This window comes from Benincasa hispida, chromosome 11 (assembly GCF_027475165.1).
Source record: "Benincasa hispida cultivar pf3 chromosome 11, pf3_genome.v1.1, whole genome shotgun sequence".
Classification (NCBI taxonomy): domain Eukaryota; kingdom Viridiplantae; phylum Streptophyta; class Magnoliopsida; order Cucurbitales; family Cucurbitaceae; genus Benincasa; species Benincasa hispida.
Genome location: NC_143488.1, coordinates 13,215,844 through 13,239,273, shown reverse-complemented (window position 1 = coordinate 13,239,273; position 23,430 = coordinate 13,215,844). Strand labels below are relative to the sequence as shown.

General features: G+C 37.4%; 1 protein-coding gene across 1 annotated transcript; it reads left to right on the top strand.

Annotated features, from left to right (window-relative positions):
• Nucleotides 1-15,954: 15,954 nt before the first annotated feature.
• LOC150032407 (uncharacterized) lies at nt 15,955-20,136 on the top strand. Its single transcript, XM_090306893.1, has 8 exons — nt 15,955-16,404; nt 16,480-17,092; nt 17,836-18,184; nt 18,230-18,442; nt 18,535-18,826; nt 19,109-19,243; nt 19,331-19,693; nt 19,783-20,136. The coding sequence occupies exons 1-8, from the start codon at nt 15,955-15,957 to the stop codon at nt 20,134-20,136; spliced, it is 2,769 nt and encodes a 922-aa protein (XP_090163019.1).
• The last annotated feature ends 3,294 nt before the right edge of the window (nt 20,137-23,430 follow it).

Below are 23,430 nucleotides of genomic sequence, written 5' to 3'. Positions count from 1 at the left end.
GGTTTGTACATAAAGCAATTCAATCAAACTGATAGTTAGGGGATGAGCAACCACACTATTGAGAGCAGACCCTATTCCTTATGAGCAATGGATAAGTCCACATGTTGGATAGAAGATTCCACTGTTCTTGTTTTCGAGGCAATAAGGGTCTACGAAATTTGGGGTTCCTTATGTTGTTCTCTTTGTTCCCTACATCGCAAGTAGTAATCTACTTATCCTCTGCCATAGCAAAATATTTAGGATGTTGGGTACATAAGAGCCCATCTGTATTCCAGAGGTGTAACCAAAAGAGGGTAGAGTTACCGTTGCGAACAATTTTTTTGTATTTTGTTGATAATCACGCTGCCAAATTTAGAGATATGAAACGAGAGATCCTCGAACTTTTGAACCTGTAAACATCTGGTATGACCTTAGGAGACTATAACTCATTTATTATCAATTAGCACTTTCCACAAGTTGTCAGGCCCTTTAAAGTAACGCCAAATCCATTTACAAAGAAGAGACTCATTTGTGATTTTAAGTTTGTTGAGGCCAAGACCATCCTTTTTTTTTTATTTTTTTTTTGTAGAGTAATCAAATCTCATCCGACAAGGTGAGATCCGCCATTCTTTTCTGGACATTCCCAAATAAGATCTCTCATCAGCTTCTCAATAGCTTTGAGAAAGAGACAGTGGCTTTAAACGCAGATAAAGAATATGTAGGGAGATTAGTAAGCACCGCTCGTAGCATTGGTCGATCTACCCCAAGAAATTCATAATGCAATCAAATCAAGAAAACAGAAATCAGAAGAAATTAACAAAAACTTAATGCTCCAAAACTAGAAAGAATGCTTACCTCATTGGTTCATAGACAATCAAAGAGGAAATCTAATCGATGCTTACAATCCAATAGAAATTAAGATATCTAACCTAATGATGCAAAAGAGATAAAGGAAGTGAAATAGGAGTCACTCCTCGACCTCCATTATTTTTCCATAAAAAGAACCTTAAAATTCGAAGAAATCTATTTATGGTCGATGGAGCAACTACGACCCTGGTGATACCGTTGCAACACTCTTGCCACAATCAAACCTCGAGCATAAGGGTAGGGGCGCAAGCTACTACTACACTGATCAGGATGGTGAGGCGAGCATGTGGATGCTGTAACTTTGTCAATCTCCGTAGTGTTGTGATGCTACTATAGAACATTGCAACGCTGCCTTATATACGAGCTTGCGTAAAGTTGTAGCATTGCGCGAGGATTGCGACGCTGCTTTCAAGGGTATTTTGGTAATTTTTCCTCCTTTCAACACCGAATGCTCAATTTAACTCCAATTTGTTTCAAATTAACTCCTTTTCACATCTTAAGCTTGCTTCTACCTCTTTGGTGCTCAATACCTACAAAATAGCCTAATTGACATGTAAAATTTATTAACAAGCCTCAATTAAGCTTAGGGAAATAGTAAATTTATAGACCTAACAGTGAACTATCCAAGTGGGATAATTATAACTTGGATAAATGATTTAGCCTAAGTTAGTCTGAGTAATGAAACCCCTATTTCAAAATATTTAATGGGAGAATAGATGTATATGATATATCATCTTTCCTACTTTCTTTGGAAAGATACATATCATGAGACTCATGCTTGATCTCGTGGCATTTTGGAAGTGTCCTGCCTATAGAAGGTGTTTGCATGGGTCAACATCAAGGTGGATTAGAGAAAGTATTATAAAATATGGGAGAAGAATATGTGTCAACATGCCCTACGGTCTCCATCATTGGTTGACAGCGTGAGATTCATGCTTGGCCTCGAGGTGCTCTGGAAGTGTCTCCCTATGGATGGTGTTTGCATGGATCAATATTCTGGTTAACCCCTATAAGGGATGGGATTGTAGTTTCTTCCAATACCTGACCAACCCTATGGCAACACTTGTTAGGACAAAACTACATAATCTAAAATGGTGAGGTTATACTTACAAGAATACATTAAAGTTGTTAATGGTGTTCTAATCGAAGAATGGTAACTAAACACTATAGGAATAAGAATTAATATGATGTAATGTTTGGTTGAGAATGTCTCAATGCAATAAAGAAGAACTTGACCTATCGTACGATGGCACTTGTTCTAAATCATTAGAGTATCATTACATTAGACATGATTTATAGGGTTCATAAAATTTAATGCTAAATTTGTATGGACATTTGAGTGCATGCTAATTAATATACTTCATATATTTCAGTTTATGTCAATTTCTCTCAGGTTTTAATTTTGAATTACAGATATAAGTCAAAATTGGAGAAAATAATATTAATGGGAAAAGTACCAGTAACATTATTTTAATGGAAGTGTGAATTTTGAATTTGTCTTTCAGTCTTGTTGCCAATTCATGAATTATTTTTTAACCATGTGATTGATGAATTACAATTAGAGAGATTATGTATATTGACATACTTGATGTGAAGCTCGGAAGATAAATGACAAGACAATAATATATGGGATGTTGAAGTCAATATAAGCATAATCTAAATAATTATCTAAATCATCTCAAGATTAAGTATTATGATTAAAGAATATAAATCTTGTGATTAGATTATAAGAGAAAATTGTTTCCAAATTAACTTGGGGAGTCACAATTTGAGGAATTTGGAAATACCACAATGGGAAGAAAAATAAGAATGGAAGTAAATATGATTTATGGTATCCTTGGTGGAGAATTAAGATTCGCATCTCGTTAGTTGAATGAAGATTCACTATCAATTTTTCTTTCTTTATTACAATTAGATTATAATTTCTTGAAATATACTTAATGATGTAGAATGATTTTCACATGTTGGCTCCGCGAAGTCCTGTGTGTGTAGGAGACATGAGAGATGTCATAATTGTTACTTATGCTGGAAATGGTGCTTTTATTACCATAAGAGAATTTTAATCTCTCAATACTTTATTACTAATTAATCCATATGGCATGAACGTTTTATGTAATAAGGTGTATTTTTAAAAGTTGTTTGAAAATATGTTCAACCTTAAGTAAGTACAAATAGTATATGTTAAAATATTTAACACATACAAATACTATACTAAGAAATTCAGGATTATTGAATCTAGAATGAAAAAGTCAATTATTTTCTTCTAAAATATACTTGTCTTTCGTAATTAAAGTTGATTATCATCAAATTTAATAAAATGACTAGTACATGTAATTCTCTAACAGCCAGAGTTAAATTACTTGACCTATTTGAAGATCTTGCTTTTCATTCAAGATTGTCATTGGACCTTATTAGATAAGGTTTAAAAGACCAAAGAACATGCCTTAAACATTTTAATCAAAATGGTCAAGTAAATGTAAAAGCCAAACAAGCATCATAAATATGTCATAAATATGATGGATGAAAATTTAGTGTAACATCCCGAATTTTTCAGATAATTTTTATTAAATTATCTTAAAATATTTAGGTATTATTTTGATAATTTGGGGATTAAAATTTAATTTGGCAGGCTAGATAATTAATTTAAAATACATTTCTAAAGAATTCGAATTTTAATTCAATTTAATGAAAAATTTAGTTAATTTATTTGGGAGAAACTGTGGTTTTAAATTTTTATTCTCTTGTAATTTGGAAGTTTGAATCCAAAATTGAATTAATGAGTTAGGAGAAGGAAATTGAGTTTTTTTTTATTAAGGATTAAAGATTTTGATAGATTTGGAGAAGGAATTTAAATTGAATTTGGAATTTAAAAAGGAAATATAAAAGAAAATGAAAATAATTCGGATTTGGAAATTAAAAGGAATTTGAAATTTATGAGAGAAAAAGAATTTGGTATTTAAGGGGGAAAAGGAAATTTATGAAAAGAAAAAGAAGGAAAAAAAGAAATGGAAAAAAAATTATGAATTGAGAAGACAAAAATTGTAGTAGCCTAGAAAACAATAAGCAACAACAACGACTTTATAATATACAACACCGGGTATGGGGAAGTGATGGTTAGTCTTATCCCCATATAGTGCATTCTGAAGAAAAAGCCAATTGGTACCATTGCATATGCAAAATGGTGAGCAGTCACTTACAACAAAAAGTACAAGAAAAACAAACTCACTTAATTAATGAAATACATAACATGGAAACACATGATGAAAAGAGGTTGAATTGGGCATGCAACCATGGGCAATAGGCCCTAGACAAACATGATGTGATATTCTCCCCCACTTAATTGATTGATGTCCCCATCAACCGACTCTGCTCAAACTCGGGATCGCTAAAAACAGCATTCTTTAGGTCTTTTGTATGCTCCCAACTAATTTCTTCGTCAATGAGGTCTTTCCATTTGACTAAGAACTTTGTCAATTCTTGACTTGGTCTTCTAATACAACGTATATGTTGGTCCAGAATTCTCGCAACTTCCTTCTCAGTTGAATTCTTCATCGTGACGGGTGGACACATTAACATATTACGCTGCTTGCCGTCGGGGTCAGAATGATAGGGCTTTAGTATACTCATGTGGATGACAGGATGGATCTTCATCCATGGGGGTACTAAACCTTATACAAGGTTTTTCTGACTTTCTTAATCACCTAAATTGGTCCTTCATATTTTCATATGAGGTGTTGGTCTTTCTAGCCTCGAGAACAAAATTGTTCTGGTCGCAACTTGATTAGAACTTTGTCCCCAGCTTCGAACTCGAGGGGTCTGCACTTCTTATCAACCCACTTCTTGATTCTCCTTGATGCTTTCTCTAGGTAGGCGCATGTTATCTCGAAGGTTTGACTTCGCTCTTTGGTGAAGTTATGTGCATGAGGGCTTTTACCTGTATAGGGGTAGTCCACCAGGTGTGGCATGAGTGGCTGCCTGTCGCATACTATATCAAAAGGTGTCCTCCAATTGAGGAGTTTTGCTTACTGTTAAAGCTATACTGGGCAACATCTAACAACTGAACCCAGATCTTTTGTCTTTCGTCGATAAAGTAACGTAGATATTCTTCAAGCATGTTGTTAAAGCGTTTAGTCTGGCCATTTATTTAAGGATGATAACTAGAAGAAATATTTAGCGTAGACCCCAATATATTGAACAGTTCCATCTAAAAGGTTGTAGTGAATCTCTCGTCGCGATCACTAACGATACTCGCAGGAACACCCCATAATTTCACGAAGTGTTTAAAGAACAATTAGGCAGTCATCACGGCCGTACACATCTTCGACATTGGGATAAATGTGGAATATTTTAAGAATCAGTCGACGATAACAAGGATTGATTCAAACTCTCTAACTTTGATATTGCTGGCAGATCATCGAGGGATACACTCTCCCACAGTTTAGAGGGCATAGGTAGGGCCTCTAGTAGACCTGCTAATTTTGCCCATTCGACTTTATCTTGCTGGTAGACAAGGCAAGGCTTGGTAAATGGCATGATGTCATCTCAAAGGCTCGACCAATAGTAACCTGGTTTTAACAACGCATAAGTTCTCTGCTAACCATTGTGTCCTCCTATGGCATGTTATGACACTCTTTCATTAGTGATCTTCGTAATTCCCCAGATCAGGGAACGTAAAGGCGATTACCTTTGGCATAGAGTAAGTCGTCTTCAACCCAAAACCGACATGTCTTCCCTTCTTTGGCTAACTGCATAATGGCTTGAGTCGATGTGTCATTTGCCAAGTGTGTCTTAAAAGTTTCATGCACGGTTCTACTCAACGTACTTGCTTTTAAATGCGCACACATGCACAGGGTCACATGCTCGCTCTTCCAGCTAAGGGTGTCAACCGCTTGGTTGCATTTCCCCGGTCTATGTTCAAACTAGAAATCAAATTTTGCCAAACACTCTTCCTATTGTGCCTGCTTTGACGACAATTTTGGCTGGTTGAAAAAATGGCCGATGGAGCTATTGTCCGTCTTGACCATGAACTTTGCCTATAAGAGATATTTTCTCCAGGTCTTCAACCAATGAATTACTACCAACATCTCCTTTTCAGAGGCCGCATGCTTCTGTTCTGCATCATTCAGTTTTCTACTCCCATACGAGATAGGGTGTTCTTCTTGAAGAAGAATACCATCCAACGTAAAGTCAGAAGCATTTGTATCAACTTCTAAAGGTTTGGACATGTCGGCATCTCCGAGGACTGGTCCTTCAATCATCAGTTTCTTCAAGACTTCGAAGGCGACTTGACATTTAGGAGTCCAACTCTAATGGTGGATTTCTTCAACAACCCAGTAAATGGTCATGCCCTTTTGGAGAATCCTTCTACGAACCACCTATAGTAATTGGCTAGTCCAAGGAAGGATCCTAATTCTGTCACAGATGTCGGCACCTTCAAATCTCAGATAGCAGACACCTTACCCTCTTCAATACCTATTCAACCACATTCGATCACGTGACCAAGGAAATATATGTGCACTTGGGCAAAGGAGCACTTCTCTCGCTTTACGTATAGTTGGTTCCTCCTCATATTTTCGAAGACTGGATGGAGATGGCACCGGTGATCGTCTATTGAGGCACTATAGACCACGATATCATCCAGATACTATGACAAATTTGTCGAGGTATTCATGAAACCTGATTCAAAGGCCATTTTACCCCGAGATTACATTTTGTTCCTTAAGTCCCACTGATCCTCTAATGAACAATTGGGTTGTGATCCAATTATCAAACCGTGTACCTCTCGAGCCAATGAGAGGGTGGGGTCCCTTGTTCAAGATCCAGAGACGGCACTTATGTGAACAACCTCTCTACTATCCATGAAAGCGGGTAGGAGTGAGTTCCATCTTGCACCCTATGTCCCCAACTATCTATCCGGTCTTACCCCTAAAATTGGAGGATTATTGAGCCGGTGCTATTGAGCCAACTCTCACCTATGCAAATATAAGGATAATCCCAAATAAATAGGAGTTCATAGTTAGCTCAAGATTAAGAGCAAGTTACCTAGGTCATTGTTTTGAAATAGTCAGTCTTAAATAGTAAACAACATTATAAAGTAAGAGTGAATCATTTCGTGGTCCGATCTTGTGCAAACTCATTGCATTGGATGCCTCCACTCCTCATGTCATCACATGTACGAATCAGGATCACTTCATTTGTAGCACTTTACAATTCCTTGTAACAACTACAGAGCGGGTCGTATCTGATAGCGTTACCAGAATAAGGTACCCAACCTTATTCATATACTATAAATCATTTTGACTATTTACTCGAACCTTATCCACTTTCATATCTCCATATAAAGTTCAAGTACTCATATAATAGTCATGGATCTTTTTAGTTTATTGAATTTATTTTTAAAATGAAATAAGTTATTCATATATTCAATACAACTTTATTGAATCAAACTTCAAAAACTTTATTGATTTACAGAATGTGTTTATTGTTTACAAACCACGAGTTTTAGGACATAAAATCCAACAAACTCCCACTTGAACTAAATCTCTAGTGGTAACATACATATGAATATATAATACTGAGTTTCTACGTTTACAAAGAAATACAATAAACTAAAGCATCACATACCCATAGTTTGCCCTTAGGTATCACATACCCATGGGTTTTTCTCCCAGTTGGTTTAGGTTATATACCTCGTAGTCCTAGTCTTATTAGGAGATTCTCATACACTTTAGCCGAGAGAATCGTTGTAAACATGTTAATATACAATGGACTTCTTATTAAACTATATAGGGAATGCATCTTATTTTCATAACTCTTGTTTCTCGATACTGTCACCAAGACTTGATGACTCGAGTTTCCACTAAACTCGAATGATGGCTAGGCTGTCATACATTCCTCCCACTACATCAAGGTTGTTGGGGTTGATGCCCTAAATCTTGTAGGGTCCTGTATTTTGTAAACACTTATATGAAAAAAATTCTGTGATTTATAATGTATGATATTTTATTCACTCCAGTCTATGAAATATTTGATATTTTAGTTGCATTAACCACAAATTAATAAACTAAGATCCATGGTTATCGTTGTAACTTAAACATGTATATGGATACATACAAGTGGATCGTGTTTTAAGTGATAACCTAAATGGTCTGTAGTATATAGATAAGGTTGGATACTTTATCCTTGTGACACTACGGTATGACCCACTTTGTAGGTGTTACAAATGTTATAACGTGCTACAAATGATCTTATCCTGATCATTCATATATTGGACATGCGAGCGGGATATTCTATACAAAGGAGTTTGTATAAGACCGGACCACGAAATGTTTAGTTTCGTTATATAACTGTAGGATTGTATCAGCAACAGTGGAAGCAACAAGGATCATTAAGCACTCTAATTCATTAATTTTGGCAAAGTGAAATGAAAACTTGTGATAATACCATATTGCAAGTCAAAGGCCGAGGTGATATTCTCGTTAAGACAAAGAAAGGCATAAAACGAGTTATGAATGTATTCTATATTCCAGGTCTAAAGCATAATCTTTTGAGTATTGGCCAATTGCTTCAGCGAGATCTAAAAGTTTCATTTGAAGGTGGTGTGTGTGCCATCAAAGATCAGACTGGTGTTCTTATTGCCAAGGTAAAGATGACTGCTAATAAGATGTTTCCTCTTAAATTTACATATGGTCAAATCTCTTATTTTACCAGCATATTGAAGGATCCATCCTGGCTTTGGTATTTTCGATATGGTCACTTGAATTTCGGACCACTATCGTATTTGTGCAAAAATTATATGGTGAGAGGCATTCAAAATATCAACCATGAGACAAATATTTGTGAAGTGTGCATACTTGCAAAACATCACCGAGATCCGTTTCCAACTGGTAAAGCTTGGAGAGCCTCCAAACCCTCTTGAGTTGATTCATGCATATTTGTGTGTTCCCATGCTTACAAAATCAATTGGAGGTAGTTGATATTTCATGACCTTCATTAATGATTTTGATAGAAAGTTATGGATTTATCTTTTGAAAGAAAAAAGTGAAGCATTTGAATGTTTCAAATCTTTCAAAGCTTTAGCCGAGAATCAAAGTGGCCATAAGATAAAAACTTTGAGATTTGACCTTCGTGGAGAATATATAGTTTTTGATAAATTTTTCAAGGAAGAGGTATTCATTATGAACATACAGCTTGAATGACTCCACAACAAAATGGGGTTGTAGAAAGAAAGAATAGAACAATTATAGAGATGACAAGAAGTATGCTAAAGGAAAAAAAGATACCGAATGAGTTTTAGGGAGATGTTGTTGCATGTGCTACTTATATTTTGAATCGAGCTCATATAAAAAGTGTTCTAGGTATGACTCCTTATGAAGCATGGTGTGGTGAGAAATGATGTGTTCGCCACTTGAGAGTTTTTGGGAGTATAGCTTATTCTCATATACTAGATAAGCTAAGAGGCAAATTCGATGATAAATTAGAAAAATGTATTATGGTAGGCTACAGTGAAAATTCCAAAACTTATCGGTTGTATAATCCTTTGTCGAAATATATTATTATCAGTCAGGATGTAATTTTCAATAAAGATTAATCCTGGAACTCGGATGTCGTTGGAGAAGCAGATAGTTCATATCATGTTAGCATGGACATGAATGAAGATGTGCAAGATTCAGAGCAAGTAGAGATTTAGGCAGTTGCGTCATCTTCATCTGCATTGCCATCTTCCACCAATGATGATGATATGTCACCAAGGAGAATGAGAAATATTCAAGAAATTTATAATGCTACTAGCATAATTGATGGTGATGTTGCTGATTTTGCATTATTTTTCAGTGTTAATCCTATAAATTTTGATGAGGCGATCTAAGATGAAAAATGGAAGATGGCAATGGATCAAGAAATTGATGCTATGAAAAGAAATGAAACATGAGAGTTGATGGATCTTCTAGTAAACAAACAAGTTCTTGGAGTAAAATGGGGTAGAGAAAAAAATTGAAGTAAAAAATACGAAGTTGAAAAATACAAAGCAAAACTTATTGTAAAAGGCTACAAGCAAGAATATGATATGAATTATGAAGAGATCTTTGGTCTTGTAACAAGAATTAAGACAGTTCGATTCATTTTGTCCTTGGTTGCTCAAAATGAGTGGAAATTTTAGGATGTAAAATCCGCTTTTTTGAATGGACACTTGGAGGAAGAGATATTCGTTGGACAACCTCTGGGTTATTTGAAAAAAGGAGAAGAAGACTGTTACAGAAAGACTTGAAATCAAGAAGAACAACGTTTGCAGGCAGTTGAACCGTTGTCGACATCTTTCTGTTATGTGTTGTACCCACTAGAACTTCATCGTTGACTATATCGCCTGCACATATAAAAGAAAGGAATGTGAGATTAATATAATAAGAAGAATAAGAGTGAATAAGAAAACGAGAGAGCAAGATATTCGTTCTGTAATACTTTGAAGAAGTAATAAAGATAACCTCCCGATTAGTACAGTGGACGTAGGCCTTTGACCGAACCACTTAAACTCCTGTGTCCTTTCTTCTTATCTCTACGATCGTTTAGAATTTACTAAAGTATCGTTTACACGATCGTGTAGTTCCTACCACATCGTGTACTCGATCGTTTAGCTCCGCGACCAATTGTTTATACAATCGTTTAGCTCCTCAGTTGTCGTCTACACGATCGTCTAGCTCTACTAAACTTTTGTCTATATAATCGTCTAGCACATCATCCAATCGTTTACATAACTGAACTATCATTTAGTTCTTGAAGCTTCGTCTACACTATGGAGCTGCCTTTTGATAAACGACTGACATTTTGGAGCCTCAACATACTACATCCCCTAACTCTTGAATTGTTATTGACCATTAAATCTGAGTGTTTTATGATTGTTAACGTGAAAATCTTATCATATGAGACAACAAGTGGTATCAGAGCTCAGTGAACAGTTCAAGATAGCTCTAAGATTTGAATTCTTTATTCAGAATAGTCAATCTTGAAGACCAAGAATGGCAACTACCAGATATGAGATTGAGAAGTTCGATGATAAGACAGATTTTGAACTATGGAAAACGAAGATTGAAGCAGTCCTGGGAAAGTAGAAGGCTATACTGGCCATTACGGGCCCTGAAAAGTACCCTAAAACACTCTCTGATGTAGACAAAGAGATGATTGAGGTAAACGGATATGGAACCATTGTCCTAAATGTCACAAACAATGTTTTGAGGTAGATTGTAGATTAGCCTACTGCCTATGCCCTATAGAATAAATTGAATGAGATATATCTCAACAAAGACCTGCCCAACAAATATTTCTTTAGGGAAAGATTCTTCACATATAAGATGGATGCAACAAAGTCCTTCATGGATAATCTGAATGAGTTTAAGAGACTATCTTTTGAATTCAGATCAATCGAAGATAATATTAGGGAAGAGAATAAGGCACTCATATTATTAAATTCTCTACTAGAATCTTTCAAAGATGTGAAGACTGCGATGAAGTAAGATAGAGAAAGAATTAACACATAAGCTATCATATCAGTTGTGAAAGTCAAAGAACTTGAGTTGCAAATGAGTAAGAAGGATCAACAAGGAGATGAAGGCTTGTTCTCAAAGGGGAAGAACAAGAACAATTAGAAGGGAAAATAGAACAATGGTGATAAGTCCAAGATAAAGTGTCATTTTTTCACAAAATGGGGTACATTAAAAAGGATTGATATTCCTTGAAGAGAAAATTGAACCAATAGAACAAAGAGGGTAAACATACCGAGGTTACTGTAGGGGAGAATTCCCTTGTCTATTCAATTTCATTAGCTGCTATAGAAGAACATGGAGACCAAAATACTATGGAGGATTGGGTGTTAGACTCTGGTTGCTCAGTCCACATGACACCATCCAATGGATGGTTTGCACCTACAAGAAGTGGGATAGTGGGTTGATCTATATAGGAAATAATAACATCTGCAGAGCTGTTGGAATATGGTATGTGTCCTTGAGAATCCAAGATGGTTCAGTGAAATTGATTAGGATTGTGAGACATGTTCCTACTTTGAAGAGAAATCTCCTATTTTTGGGGATGTTCAATGCCATAGGCTGTAAGTATAGGGGTGTGGGAGGCACCTTTGAAATTATTAAGGATTCTAAAGTGGTTTTGGTGGAAACCAAGCTAAATGGTTTATATGTCATCAAGGATGTGCAAATGGCACACTCGGCCTTGTTGGCAACTGATGAAGAACCCACAAAGATGAGTTGTGGCACAAAAGGCTCTCTTAAATCAGTGTGAGAGGGATGCAAGTGCTCTCTAAATAGAGGATTCTTCAAAGAGGTATTGGAGACAACCTTAAATTCTGTGAACATTGCATATTAGGCAAAGCAACAAAACAACAGTTCCCCAAAGGACAACACAGTTCAAAGGAAATCCTTGAATATGTGCATTCAGACTTGTGGGGGCCAACTCACTCTCCATCTCTAAGTGGAGCAAGGTACTTTCTTTCATTTGTAGAAGATTATTCAAGAAAGAGTTGGGTTTACTTTTTAAAATCCAAAGATGAAGTGTTTAGTAGATTTAAAGAATGAAAGACCTTGATTGAGAAGCATACCTCTAAACAAATTAAACATTTGAGAACTGATAACGATTTATAGTTTTGTGGAGAAGAGTTCAACATGTTTTGCAGGGAGCATGGATAGTAAGGCATAGAACTGTGAGGTACGCACCTCAACAAAATGGAGTAGCTGAAAGGTTAAATAGAACTGTGCTGGAAAGAGTAAGATGTTAGTTGTCCAATGCCCTATTGCCTAAAAAATATTGGGTTGAAGTTATCTCCTATATCATATACACTCTTATCAATCCATAGAGCTGAAGACTCTTGAAGAGAGGTGGATTGGGCACCACCTAAGCTGTAACACTGGAAAATGTTTGTTTGTGTAGGCTACGTGTATCAAAGTCAAGGGAAGTTGAAACCAAGGGCTGTAAAGTATATGTTTTTAGGCTTTACACTAGGAGTAAAGGGCTTTAGGTTGTGGCATCTGGTTGAAAAGAGGTGTGTGAATAGTAGAGATATGGCTTTCAGAGAAAATGAGATGCTTATGATGTCTGAACAGCCATCTACTTCAATGACAAAGACTAGTAGCACAAGATTTGAGGTGGAGCCTCAAAATGATCATGGAACTTCTACGTCCTTTCAAAATCTAGAGTTAGAAGGTGATGAGGCTGTTGCAAATAGTGAGCATGTGTCAAGTGAACAAGTTCAGACAGATGGAAACTTACACAAGTATTCATTAACAAAAGACATACCTAGAAGAACAATTGTGCCACTAGCAAGATACCAAGAGTCTGATTTTGTTAGCATAGCATTAAGTGCTACTTTTTCTTTTGAGTAATAATGAACCTTCCATCTTTGAAGAAGCAACAAACAGTCCGGATGCTAGGCAATGGATTGAGGCAATGAATATGGAAAGAAGCCCCTCAACCAAAATGACACTTGGAGACTAGTACCTTTGCGTAAAGGGTACAAACCTATTTTATGTAAATGGATTTAAAAATTTAAAGAAGAGATTCCAGGTGTGCAGAAGTCTAAGTTCAAGGCTAGGCTTATTGCTTAGGGTTAACTAAAAAAGAAGGTATTGACTACAATGAGGTATTTTCTCCAATTGTAAAGCATACTCCCATTAGGCTGCTCATTTCCTTAGTTGTGCAAAAGGATTTGGAGCTAGACTAATTGGATGTAAAGATAGCCTTTCTCTATGTGTTTTGTTGAATGAGACAATTTACATGAGTCAACCTCAAGGCTATGTGAAAAGGGGAGAAGAAAACCTAGTGTGTTTATTCAACAAGTCCATATATGGCCTCAAGCAGTCACCAAGATGTTGGTATGAGAGGTTTGATGTAGTGATCTCCAAGATGGGGTTCGAAAGAAGCTCATATGTTTGGTTTGTCTACACAAACTCTAGTAGCTTCAAGGATTTGGTCTATCTACTTTTCTATGTAGATGACATGCTGCTGGCCAGGAGATCCAAAGAAGAATTAAAGCAAGTGAAAATGCTTCTTAAGAAAGAGTTTGATATGAAAGACCTAGGGAAGTCAAGGAGGATCCTAGGCATTAAGATTGAAAGAGACAGAAAATAGGGCAGATTGCATGTTGATCAATCTGAATGTTGTTCAAAGATACTACAGAGGTTCAAAATGGAGAGTGCTAAGCCAGTTGGCACTTCTCTTACACCTCAATTTAAGCTTTCAGCTGCCAATAGTCCAAAGAGCACAGATGAAGAGTATTTGAACCATATGAAGGTCGTCCCTTATTCCCAAGCAGTGGGATCACTGATGTACCTTATGACTTCTACACGACCAGACCTGTCATATGCAACAAATATGGTTAGTAGGTACATGGTAAATCCTGGTAGAAGACATTAGGAGGCAATCAATTGGATACTAAGGTATCTATGTTCATCCAAGGATGCAATAGTCTTATATAGACAGAATGAGCCATCCAATGATGAAGTATATGGTTATATAGATGCAGATTATGCAGGAGATTTGGATAGAAGACGTTCTCTATCAGGCTATGTTTTCCTATGGAGGAACAATTTGATCAGTTGGAAAGCTACTTTGCAGCTTGTTGTGGCCCTTTTCACAATAGAGTTTAAGTTCATCGCATTGTCTGAAGTTGTGAAGGAAGGTTTGTGGCTGAAAGGTTTACTAAACGATTTCGACATAACATAAACAAAAGTCAGAATCTATTGTGATTGTTGAAATACGTTGAATTAGCCCTAAAGGCATTTTTGTAATATTTACTATATTTGTTAAATTAGGGTTTCACCTCATTCTATTTATATCTGAGGTTGGTCTATTGTAAACATGACATAAAATAATAAGTCCTTTTTTACCGTGGTTTTTCTTCCCTGAATTAGGGTTTTCCACGTAAACTCCTTATGTCGTCTTCTTTTTCTACTTCAATATGGTATCAGAGCAAGGTGATGAAACCCTAGCCCTGTTAGAAGAAACTCAGTCATCAAACTTGATAGGTGAAGATACGCTGACTAATGAGGCTGTGATTCGAGCAGCGGTTGACCGCTATCTCCGAACCATCATCCCAGGTGGCTCAGCCGAACAGATCCAGCTGCGAGCCGAACAGCAAGTGGTGGGATTGCTCCAGCTGGTGCGCCAATTAGCTTCTAGTCTCAGCCGTTCCAACCGAACACCATCGATCGGACCTTTCCAGCCGAACAGCAGGTGGTGGTGGAAGGTCACGCTTTCCAACCAACGCACGCGAACGGGTCACAATCGATCGGACTCTCGACTTCGCTCCAGCAGGCACACACGAACGGGTCACAACCGATCGGACCCCCAACTTCGCACACAACCGTCTCAGCCTCGCACGTTCCCCAGCCGGCGCACGCGATCGATCTACAGCCAATTGGTACCTCGGCGTCGCACAGAACCGGATCTACACCAGACGGTCATGGGTTTGCTCCAACTGCCGGGTCGGGTCAGATCGGTGCGATTTCTTCAAGCTCGCAGCCGATCGTCGAGCCTTCTGTCCGTTACCCACCATCACAGCTGTCTAGGAGCAACGCCGGTCATGGGTTACCGAACTTTACCGCTGGTGGATTTCCAGCAATAGCTTCTTCACAGTACCATGGTGGACAGCTTCTTCCTCATGTATATCCAGTTCAGCTCTAGTTTCGAATAGGTGATTCCATTAAAGAAAATCCCATGGTTTTTAGACAGAAAAATTCTAGATCTGAATCTTATGGGGAACTCCAACAAGAATTAGTTAGTCTTCAACAACAGATGGTCGCCCTAGGAGCCAGATTGAATGGCCATGATTCTTCCCTGATGTATTCAGAAAATCCGGTATCAATGTTTCCTACTCTTCCAACTTCTAATCTTTTATCTGGAACAATTGAAAATTCTGCAGGAATGATCATGGGAGAGAAGTTGAATGGGCAAAATTACTTCTCTTGGTCCCAAACAATTAAAATGGTTCTTGAGGGACGCCACAAGTTTGGATATTTAACTGGAGAGATACCACGACCGAATCCTGGGAATCCTCAAGAGCGTGTCTAGAAGGCAGAGGATTCTTTGCTCCGCTCAATGTTAATCAGTAGCATGGAACCACAAATCGGGAAACCCTTACTCTATTCAGCCACTGCCCGAGATATTTGGGATGCAGTCCGAAGGTTATATTCGAGGCATCAGAATGCATCCCGCCTGTATACTCTACGTAAACAGGTTCACAAATGCAAACAAGGGAGCATGGATGTAACGTCATACTTCAGCAAGATATCATTGTTATGGAAAGAAATGGATCTATGTCGGGAGATCATCTGGACCTGCCCACAAGATGGAATTCAATACTCCAAGATAGAAGAGGTTGAGCGTGTGTATGATTTTCTTGCCGGGTTGTACCCCAAATTTGATACAGTTCGTAGTAGAATACAAGGGCAGAAACCAATTCCGTCTCTCATGGAGGTCTGTTCAGAAGTTAGATTGGAAGAAGATAGATCGAGTGCAATGAACGAGCCAGGTGTTACCACTGTAGAGTCAGCTGCCTTCGGGGTAAAGTCCGCTGGAGTTGATGGTGACAAGTAAAATAGTAAAACATCCCCAGTTTGTGAGCATTGCCAAAAACAGTGGCACACGAAGGATCAGTGCTGGAAATTCCATGGTCGCCCTCCAAATGGTAAACGTCGCCCTCCGAATGACAAGTTGAAATCTGGGCGTGCTCTAGTGGGTGAATCAGTTAAGGGGGCTGCACAACCTCAGACACAGCCTCTAGTGACTAATCCTGGTGATTCAGGTACCATAGGGATCGAAACAGTTGCTCAATCAGGTAACCCTCAATCTTTTAGTTTCCTTGTTGAAGGGAATGAGTTATGGATTCTAGATTCAGGAGCAACCGATCACTTGACTAGCTCATCCGACCGGTTTCTCTCATACTATCCAAGTGCTAGAAATGAGAGAATTCGAATTGCGGATGGGTCTTTCGCTTCTGTTGCTGGAAAAGGAAGACTGTCACCATTTCAGGGATTAACTCTGCAAAATGTCTTACATGTGCCCAAAATTTCTTACAACTTATTATCAATAAGCAAAATAACAAAAGATTTGAATTATAGAGTTGTCTTCTCACCAGATACTGCTCTGTTTCAGGACTTGAGCTCGGGGAAGACGATTGGCACTGCCCGATATGATAGAGGCCTATATTTCCTTTCTACAGATGCTTCCTCCAGAAGCTTGTTTAGGACTAGTCTTTTATCTTCGTTTACTATATCTGAAACAAATTATTTATTGTGGCATTTTCGTCTTGGACATCTTAGTTTTCAATATATGCGATATTTATTTCCTCATTTATTCCATAATGTGAATGTTTCTTCATTATCTTGTGATGTCTGTATACGTGCTAAACAACCTCGCGTGTCGTTTGTTTCTCAGCCCTATAAACCTACCCAGCCTTTTCACCTAGTCCACAGTGATGTTTGGGGTCCCTCGAGCATCACTACCCTGTCTTATAAATAGTGGTTTGTAACTTTCATTAATGACCATACCCGACTTACATGGGTATATCTCTTTACTGGTAAGTCCGAGGTTTTATCTACCTTCAAACAGTTCTATACCACTGTATTAACACGGTTCAACACAAAGATTGCCATCCTCCGAAGTGACAATGGTCGTGAGTTTGTCAACCACACCTTCTAGGAATTCCTAGTGTCAAAAGAGATCATCCATCAAAACTCGTGTGCATATACTCCACAACAAAATGGGGTGGTTGAACGGAAAAATTGCCATCTCATTGAAGTTACTCGTTCCTTGATAATTCCAGCGTTTCTTCCTTCGTACCTGTGGGGAGATGCGGTTCTTACCGCAGCTCATCTAATTAATAGAATGCCTTCACGAGTTCTAAAGTTTCAAACTCCTCTTGAGTGCTTCAAAGAGTCCTATCAGTTTACCCGTCTTATTCTGAGGTTCCTCTTCGTGTGTTTGGGTGTACAGCCTTTTTTCATACTCATGATCCACACCGAACTAAGTTTGCTCCACGAGCTAAAACATGTGTGTTTGTCGGGTATCCCCTTCATCAACGAGGCTATAAATGCTTTCATCCATCTTCCAGAAAATATTTTGTCACTATGGATGTCACGTTCCTTGAAGATAAACCGTTCTTTCCCGTTAGTCATCTTCAGGGGGAGACCACGAATGAAGAGACTAAGAATTCCACGTACTCCATACCCATTAACCTCAATCTTGAGCTTAGTCCGAATATTCCTGAACCTGAGCCTAGTCCCAATGTTCCTGGACCTAGTCTACCTAGTCTTGAACCTAATTCTGCTCCTGTTGTTCCCGTGTCGGTTCTTTCTACTAGATAAGTGCCCTGGATAACATACTATAGGAGGAATCTCAGAAAGGAAATTCAGGAAACCTCTGGTGTTCCATCGAAAAGTGTCCAAACGTCGGAACCAGCTCAGGTTCAAGATCTAGTTGTTTCAAAGGAGAGTCTTGAAGAAAAGTCTGGGAACATAGAAAATGATGAAATGAGCTCAAAGAAGGTTGAAACTTCAGAAAGTAATGAGATGCTGAAAGACCCTCAAGAAGATGCAGAATTGTCTTAAAAGTCTGATACTGAAGAGGGACAGACGAAAACTGACAACTATGATACCACTCTGGATATGCCAATTGCTCTGAGAAGGGAACCAGGTCATGTTCAAAATACCCTTTGCATAGTTTTCTGACCTATAGTAACTTATCTCCTATTTTTAAGGCTTTTACTACTCAGCTAGATGCTCTAACAATACCTACCAGTGTACATGCGGCCATGGAAGTTCCCGAGTGGAAAGTAGCAGTAATGGAGGAAATGAGAGCTCTTGAGTTAAATAAGACTTGGGAGTTAGTAGCTCTTCCTAGAGGTCACAAAACAGTTGGTTACAAATGGGTGTTCACAGTGAAGTATAAGTCTGACGGAACACTCGAGAGGTATAAATCTAGGTTAGTTGCTAAAGGATTCACTCAGACGTATGGGATTAATTATTCAAAAACTTTTTCCCCAGTGGCTAAGTTAAACACGATTCGTGTTCTTCTGTCTGTCGCTGTGAATAAAGATTGGCCCCTATATCAACTAGATGTAAAGAACGCATTCCTAAATGGTGAGTTGAAAGAGGAAGTTTATATGAGTCCACCTCCAGGTTTTGAAGCTAAGTTTGGGAATCATGTTTGCAAACTCAGGAAGTCTTTATATGGGTTGAAGCAGTCTTCTAGGGCCTGGTTTGTCAAGTTCACCGTGTTTGTTAAGTCCCAAGGGTTTGTTCAGGGGCATTTTGATCATACCTTGTTTACCAAAAAATCACCCTTAGGAAAGATTGATGTGTTGGTAGTGTATGTTGATGACATCATCCTATCAGGGGATGACACGACAGAAATTGCTAAGCTAAAACAAAGGATCGCAAGTGAATTTGAAATTAAGGATCTTGGTAGTTTAAGGTATTTTCTAGGGATGGAAGTGGCAAGATCAAAAGCAGGAATATCTGTTTCTCAGCGGAAGTACACTCTGGACTTGTTAAAGGAAACAGGAATGACCGGATGCAAACCTATTGACACTCCTATTGAGGTCAATAGCAAACTAAAAAGTATTTCGGAAGGAGTTCCTGTGAATAAGGAGAGATATCAACGCCAAGTAGGAAAACTGATTTACTTGTCTCATACTAGACCCGACATCTCCTATGCTGTGAGTGTAGTAAGTCAGTTCATGCAGAGTCCATATGAGGAGCACATGGAAGCTGTGACTCGAATTTTGAGATATTTAAAGTCCACCCCTGGGAAGGAGTTGGTGTTCAGGAAATATGACACACGAAGCATCGAGGCATATAATCTGTGACTGATAGAAGGTCAATCTCAGGGTACTGTACCTTTGTATGGGGAAATTTAGTAACTTGGCGGAGTAAAAAATAGGGTGTAGTGGCCAGAAGTAGTGCTGAGGTAGAGTATAGAGCTATGAATCTGGGCGTGTGTGAAGAAATCTGGTTGCAGAAATTTTTATCTGATCTTCACGAGAGTAGTCCGGGGCCCATGAAGCTGTATTGTGATAATAAGGCTGCCATCAGTATTGCGAATAATCCCGTGCAATATGATAGAACCAAACATGTGGAAATTGACAGGCACTTTATTAAAGAAAAGTTAGACTGCGGAGCTATTTGTATTCCCTATGTATCTTCAGTCCAAAAGATTGCAGATGTTTTTACAAAAGGGTTATCGAGACAGACGTTTGAAGCTTGTATTAGCAAATTGGGTCTTGCTGATATCTAAGCCCTAACTTGAGGAGGAGTGTTGAAATACGTTGAATTAGCCCTAAAGACACTTTTGTAATTTTTACTATATTTGCTAAATTAGGGTTTGACCTCATTCTATTTATATCTGAGGTTGGGTCTATTGTAAACATGACATAAAATAATAAGTCCTTTTCTACAGTGATTTTTCTTCCCTGAATTAGGGTTTTCCACATAAACTCCTTGTGTCGTCTTCTTTTTCTACTTCAATAGTGATGACTAGAGCACAATATACCTATCTAAGAATCAACAATTTCACAATAGAACCAAGCACATTGATATTAAATATCATTTTATTAGACAAGAGATTGAGAAAGGGGAAGTCAAGGTAGTGAAGATTCATACCTCTGATAATGCAGCTGATATGCTAACAAAAACTGTTCCATTAAACAAGCTTGGAAGATGCTTAGACCTTACCGGGTTCGAGTTACCTGAAAAAGGTTAGCTCAAGTCAACTTAGTAAAGCAAAGAGGGAAGGTACTCTGGATGCTTACATTGTTATAGAAAGACTCGAAATCAAGAAGAATAATATTTGTAGGCAGTTGAACCGTTGTCAACATCTTTTTGTTATGTGTTGTAATCACCAGAGCTTCATCGTTGACTATATTGCCTATATATATAATGGAAAACGAATGTGAGATTAATGTGATAAGAAGAATAAGAGTGAATAAGAAAACAAGAGAGCAAGGAATTTGTTCTATAATACTTTGAAGAAGTAATGAAGAGAATCTCCCAATTTGCACAGTGGACATAGACCTTTGGCCGAACCACTTAAACTCTCGTGTCCTTTCTTCATATCTCTACGATCGTTTATAATTTACTCAAGTATCGTTTACACGATCGTGTAGTTTCTATCTCATCGTGTACTTGATCGTTAGCTCCACGTCCAATCGTTTATACAATCGTTTAGCTTCTCAACTGTCGTATACACGATCGTCTAGCTCCACTTAAGTGTCGTCTACATGTTCGTCTAGCGCTTCATCCAATCGTTTACATAATTGAACTATGGACTAGTTCTTGGAGATTCGTCTACACGATAGAGCTACCATTTGGTAAACGACTGACGATTTTCAAGCCTCAATATACTACATTCCCTCACTCTTGAATTGTTATTGACCGTTAGATATGGGTGTTTTATGATTGTTAACATGAAGATCTTGTCATCTGGGACAACAAAGACAAAGTGTACAAGTTGAAAAAGGCCTTGTATGGATTGAAGCAAGCTTCGCGAGCTTGGTATAGTCGCATTGACAATTTCCTTATAAAGATAGGTTTTCAAAGCTTGTGTCCATATGAACATGCACTCTATGTCAAAGAAGATAAGTATAGCAAATTTCTTATTGTTTCATTATATGTTGTTGATTTTCTTTTAATTAAAAATGATAAACTATTGTGTGATGATTTTAAGAATTCCATGAAAAGAGAATTTGAGATGAGTGATATGGGTCTCATCCATTATTTTTTGGGAATTGAAGTCAGTCAAAAGGATGGAGAGATTTTCATCTCACAACAAAAGTTTGCTCATGATTTGCTGAAAAAATTCATAATGGAAAATGCTTTTCCTCGTAACACGTTCATGGATGCAAATTTGAAATTAAGCAAGAATGATATTGGATAAGATGTTGATCCAAGCTTATATCGAAGTTTAGTTGGAAGTTTGATGTACTTGACTGCAACAAGACCCGATATTCTATTTATTGTATGTATGTCAAGCAGATTCATGTCAAGCCTGAAATGAAGATATTGGGAAACGGGTAAGCGAGTGCTTCGTTACATTCTTGGCACTATTAATTTTGGAATTTATTACAAGAAAGTTTTAGAATCAGTGTTAGTTGGTTTTTGTGATAGTGATTGGAGTGGTAATGTTGATGATCATAAAAGCACATCTCGTTATGTTTTTAGCATTGGTTCGGGTGTTTTTTTATGGACTTCAAAGAAATAACCTTTTCTCACTCTTTCTACCACCGAAGTAGAATACATCTCTTTATCTACAGCTGGATGTCAAGTTTTATGGCTTAGATGGATGTTGAAATAATTGAAGTGTACGCAAAGAAGTCAAACTATTTTATATTGTGATAATTGGTTCTGCCATTGCATTATCAAAAAATCCAGTCTTTCATGGAAGAAGCAAACATATTAGAATCAAGTATCATTTTATCAGAAACTTGATTAAAGATGGAGAAGTGATGGTGAAGTATTGCAAGACTCAAGATTAGTTGGCGGATATTTTTACGAAGGCACTAAAGTTTGACTTATTTGTTAAGTTCGAAGAAAAGCTTGGAGTTGCTCAAGTCCAAATTAACGGAGAATGATAAAATTAATCTAGACTTATATTCAAGATGCATGAATTATATTTAATTAGATACATGAATAGTTGAGATTTAAGGAATAGTTAAATACACGAATTACAAGATACAATGATGAATGTTCATGTATTGGTGAAAAATCACATGTATTTGCATTTATCATTGATGTCTTTTGATGTATTTTTCTACTAGTATAAATATGTGTAGGATTTGTCATTTGTAATCAAGCCAAGAAAATAAAGTAATATTCAAGTTCTAGTTTCTCCAATCTTATGTGAGTAAGAGAATAATCTTCTTTTCTTATCTATTGAGTTGTATTGTGAGAGCCTACATCATTTCCAACGGAACATCACCATTGAAAGAGCCATTATTTGGTGCTATTGGATCTGTTATTATAACTTCTTCCTATGACATTTTGTCTTGAAGAGAAAAGAAGATTAGAAGGAAAATGGATTCTACAAAGGGTTTTTAACTTGATTCTTGTTAAAAGAATTTAACTTCAACTATATTTTGGGTGTGGAGTTTATAGAGAAATAATAATGTACTATTATTGGTTGTACGTCAGAATGTGATCAAGTGTGGCATAATGCATGACAGCTGCTAGTGCTTATCTAATTAGACTGAGATTATAGACCATTCATTGTTCCTGTCATGTCAAATATGATGTTCCAATCACTGTAAAAGGTTTAAAATATGATGTTCCAATCACCGTAAAATTTGACCATTGTAAAAGGTTGGCACGTCTTCTAGAGCGATGTTTTGTCTTGGATGTATTATGATTGAGCGAAGGTTTAAAACGTGTATGGGACCAAAATGTTGAAGTCTTACAGCCTAGATGTTGACTAATGATATGTTCCTGTCATGTCAAATATGATGTTCCAATCACTGTAAAATTTATTAGAAGTTATTTTCTTTTTTTTTTTTAGTAAATGCTGCCCTAACTATCTGAATACTTCTTTCTTTCTTGG

Bases quoted from the DNA above. Each gene is read 5' to 3' on its own strand.
- LOC150032407 (XM_090306893.1), top strand. From the start codon at position 15,955: ATGGAACCACAAATCGGGAAACCCTTACTCTATTCAGCCACTGCCCGA. The intron at 16,405-16,479 runs GTAAAGTCCGCT...TGCCAAAAACAG, and splicing joins TAGAGTCAGCTGCCTTCGGG to TGGCACACGAAGGATCAGTG. The intron at 19,244-19,330 runs ACGACAGAAATT...TTTCTAGGGATG, and splicing joins TCATCCTATCAGGGGATGAC to GAAGTGGCAAGATCAAAAGC.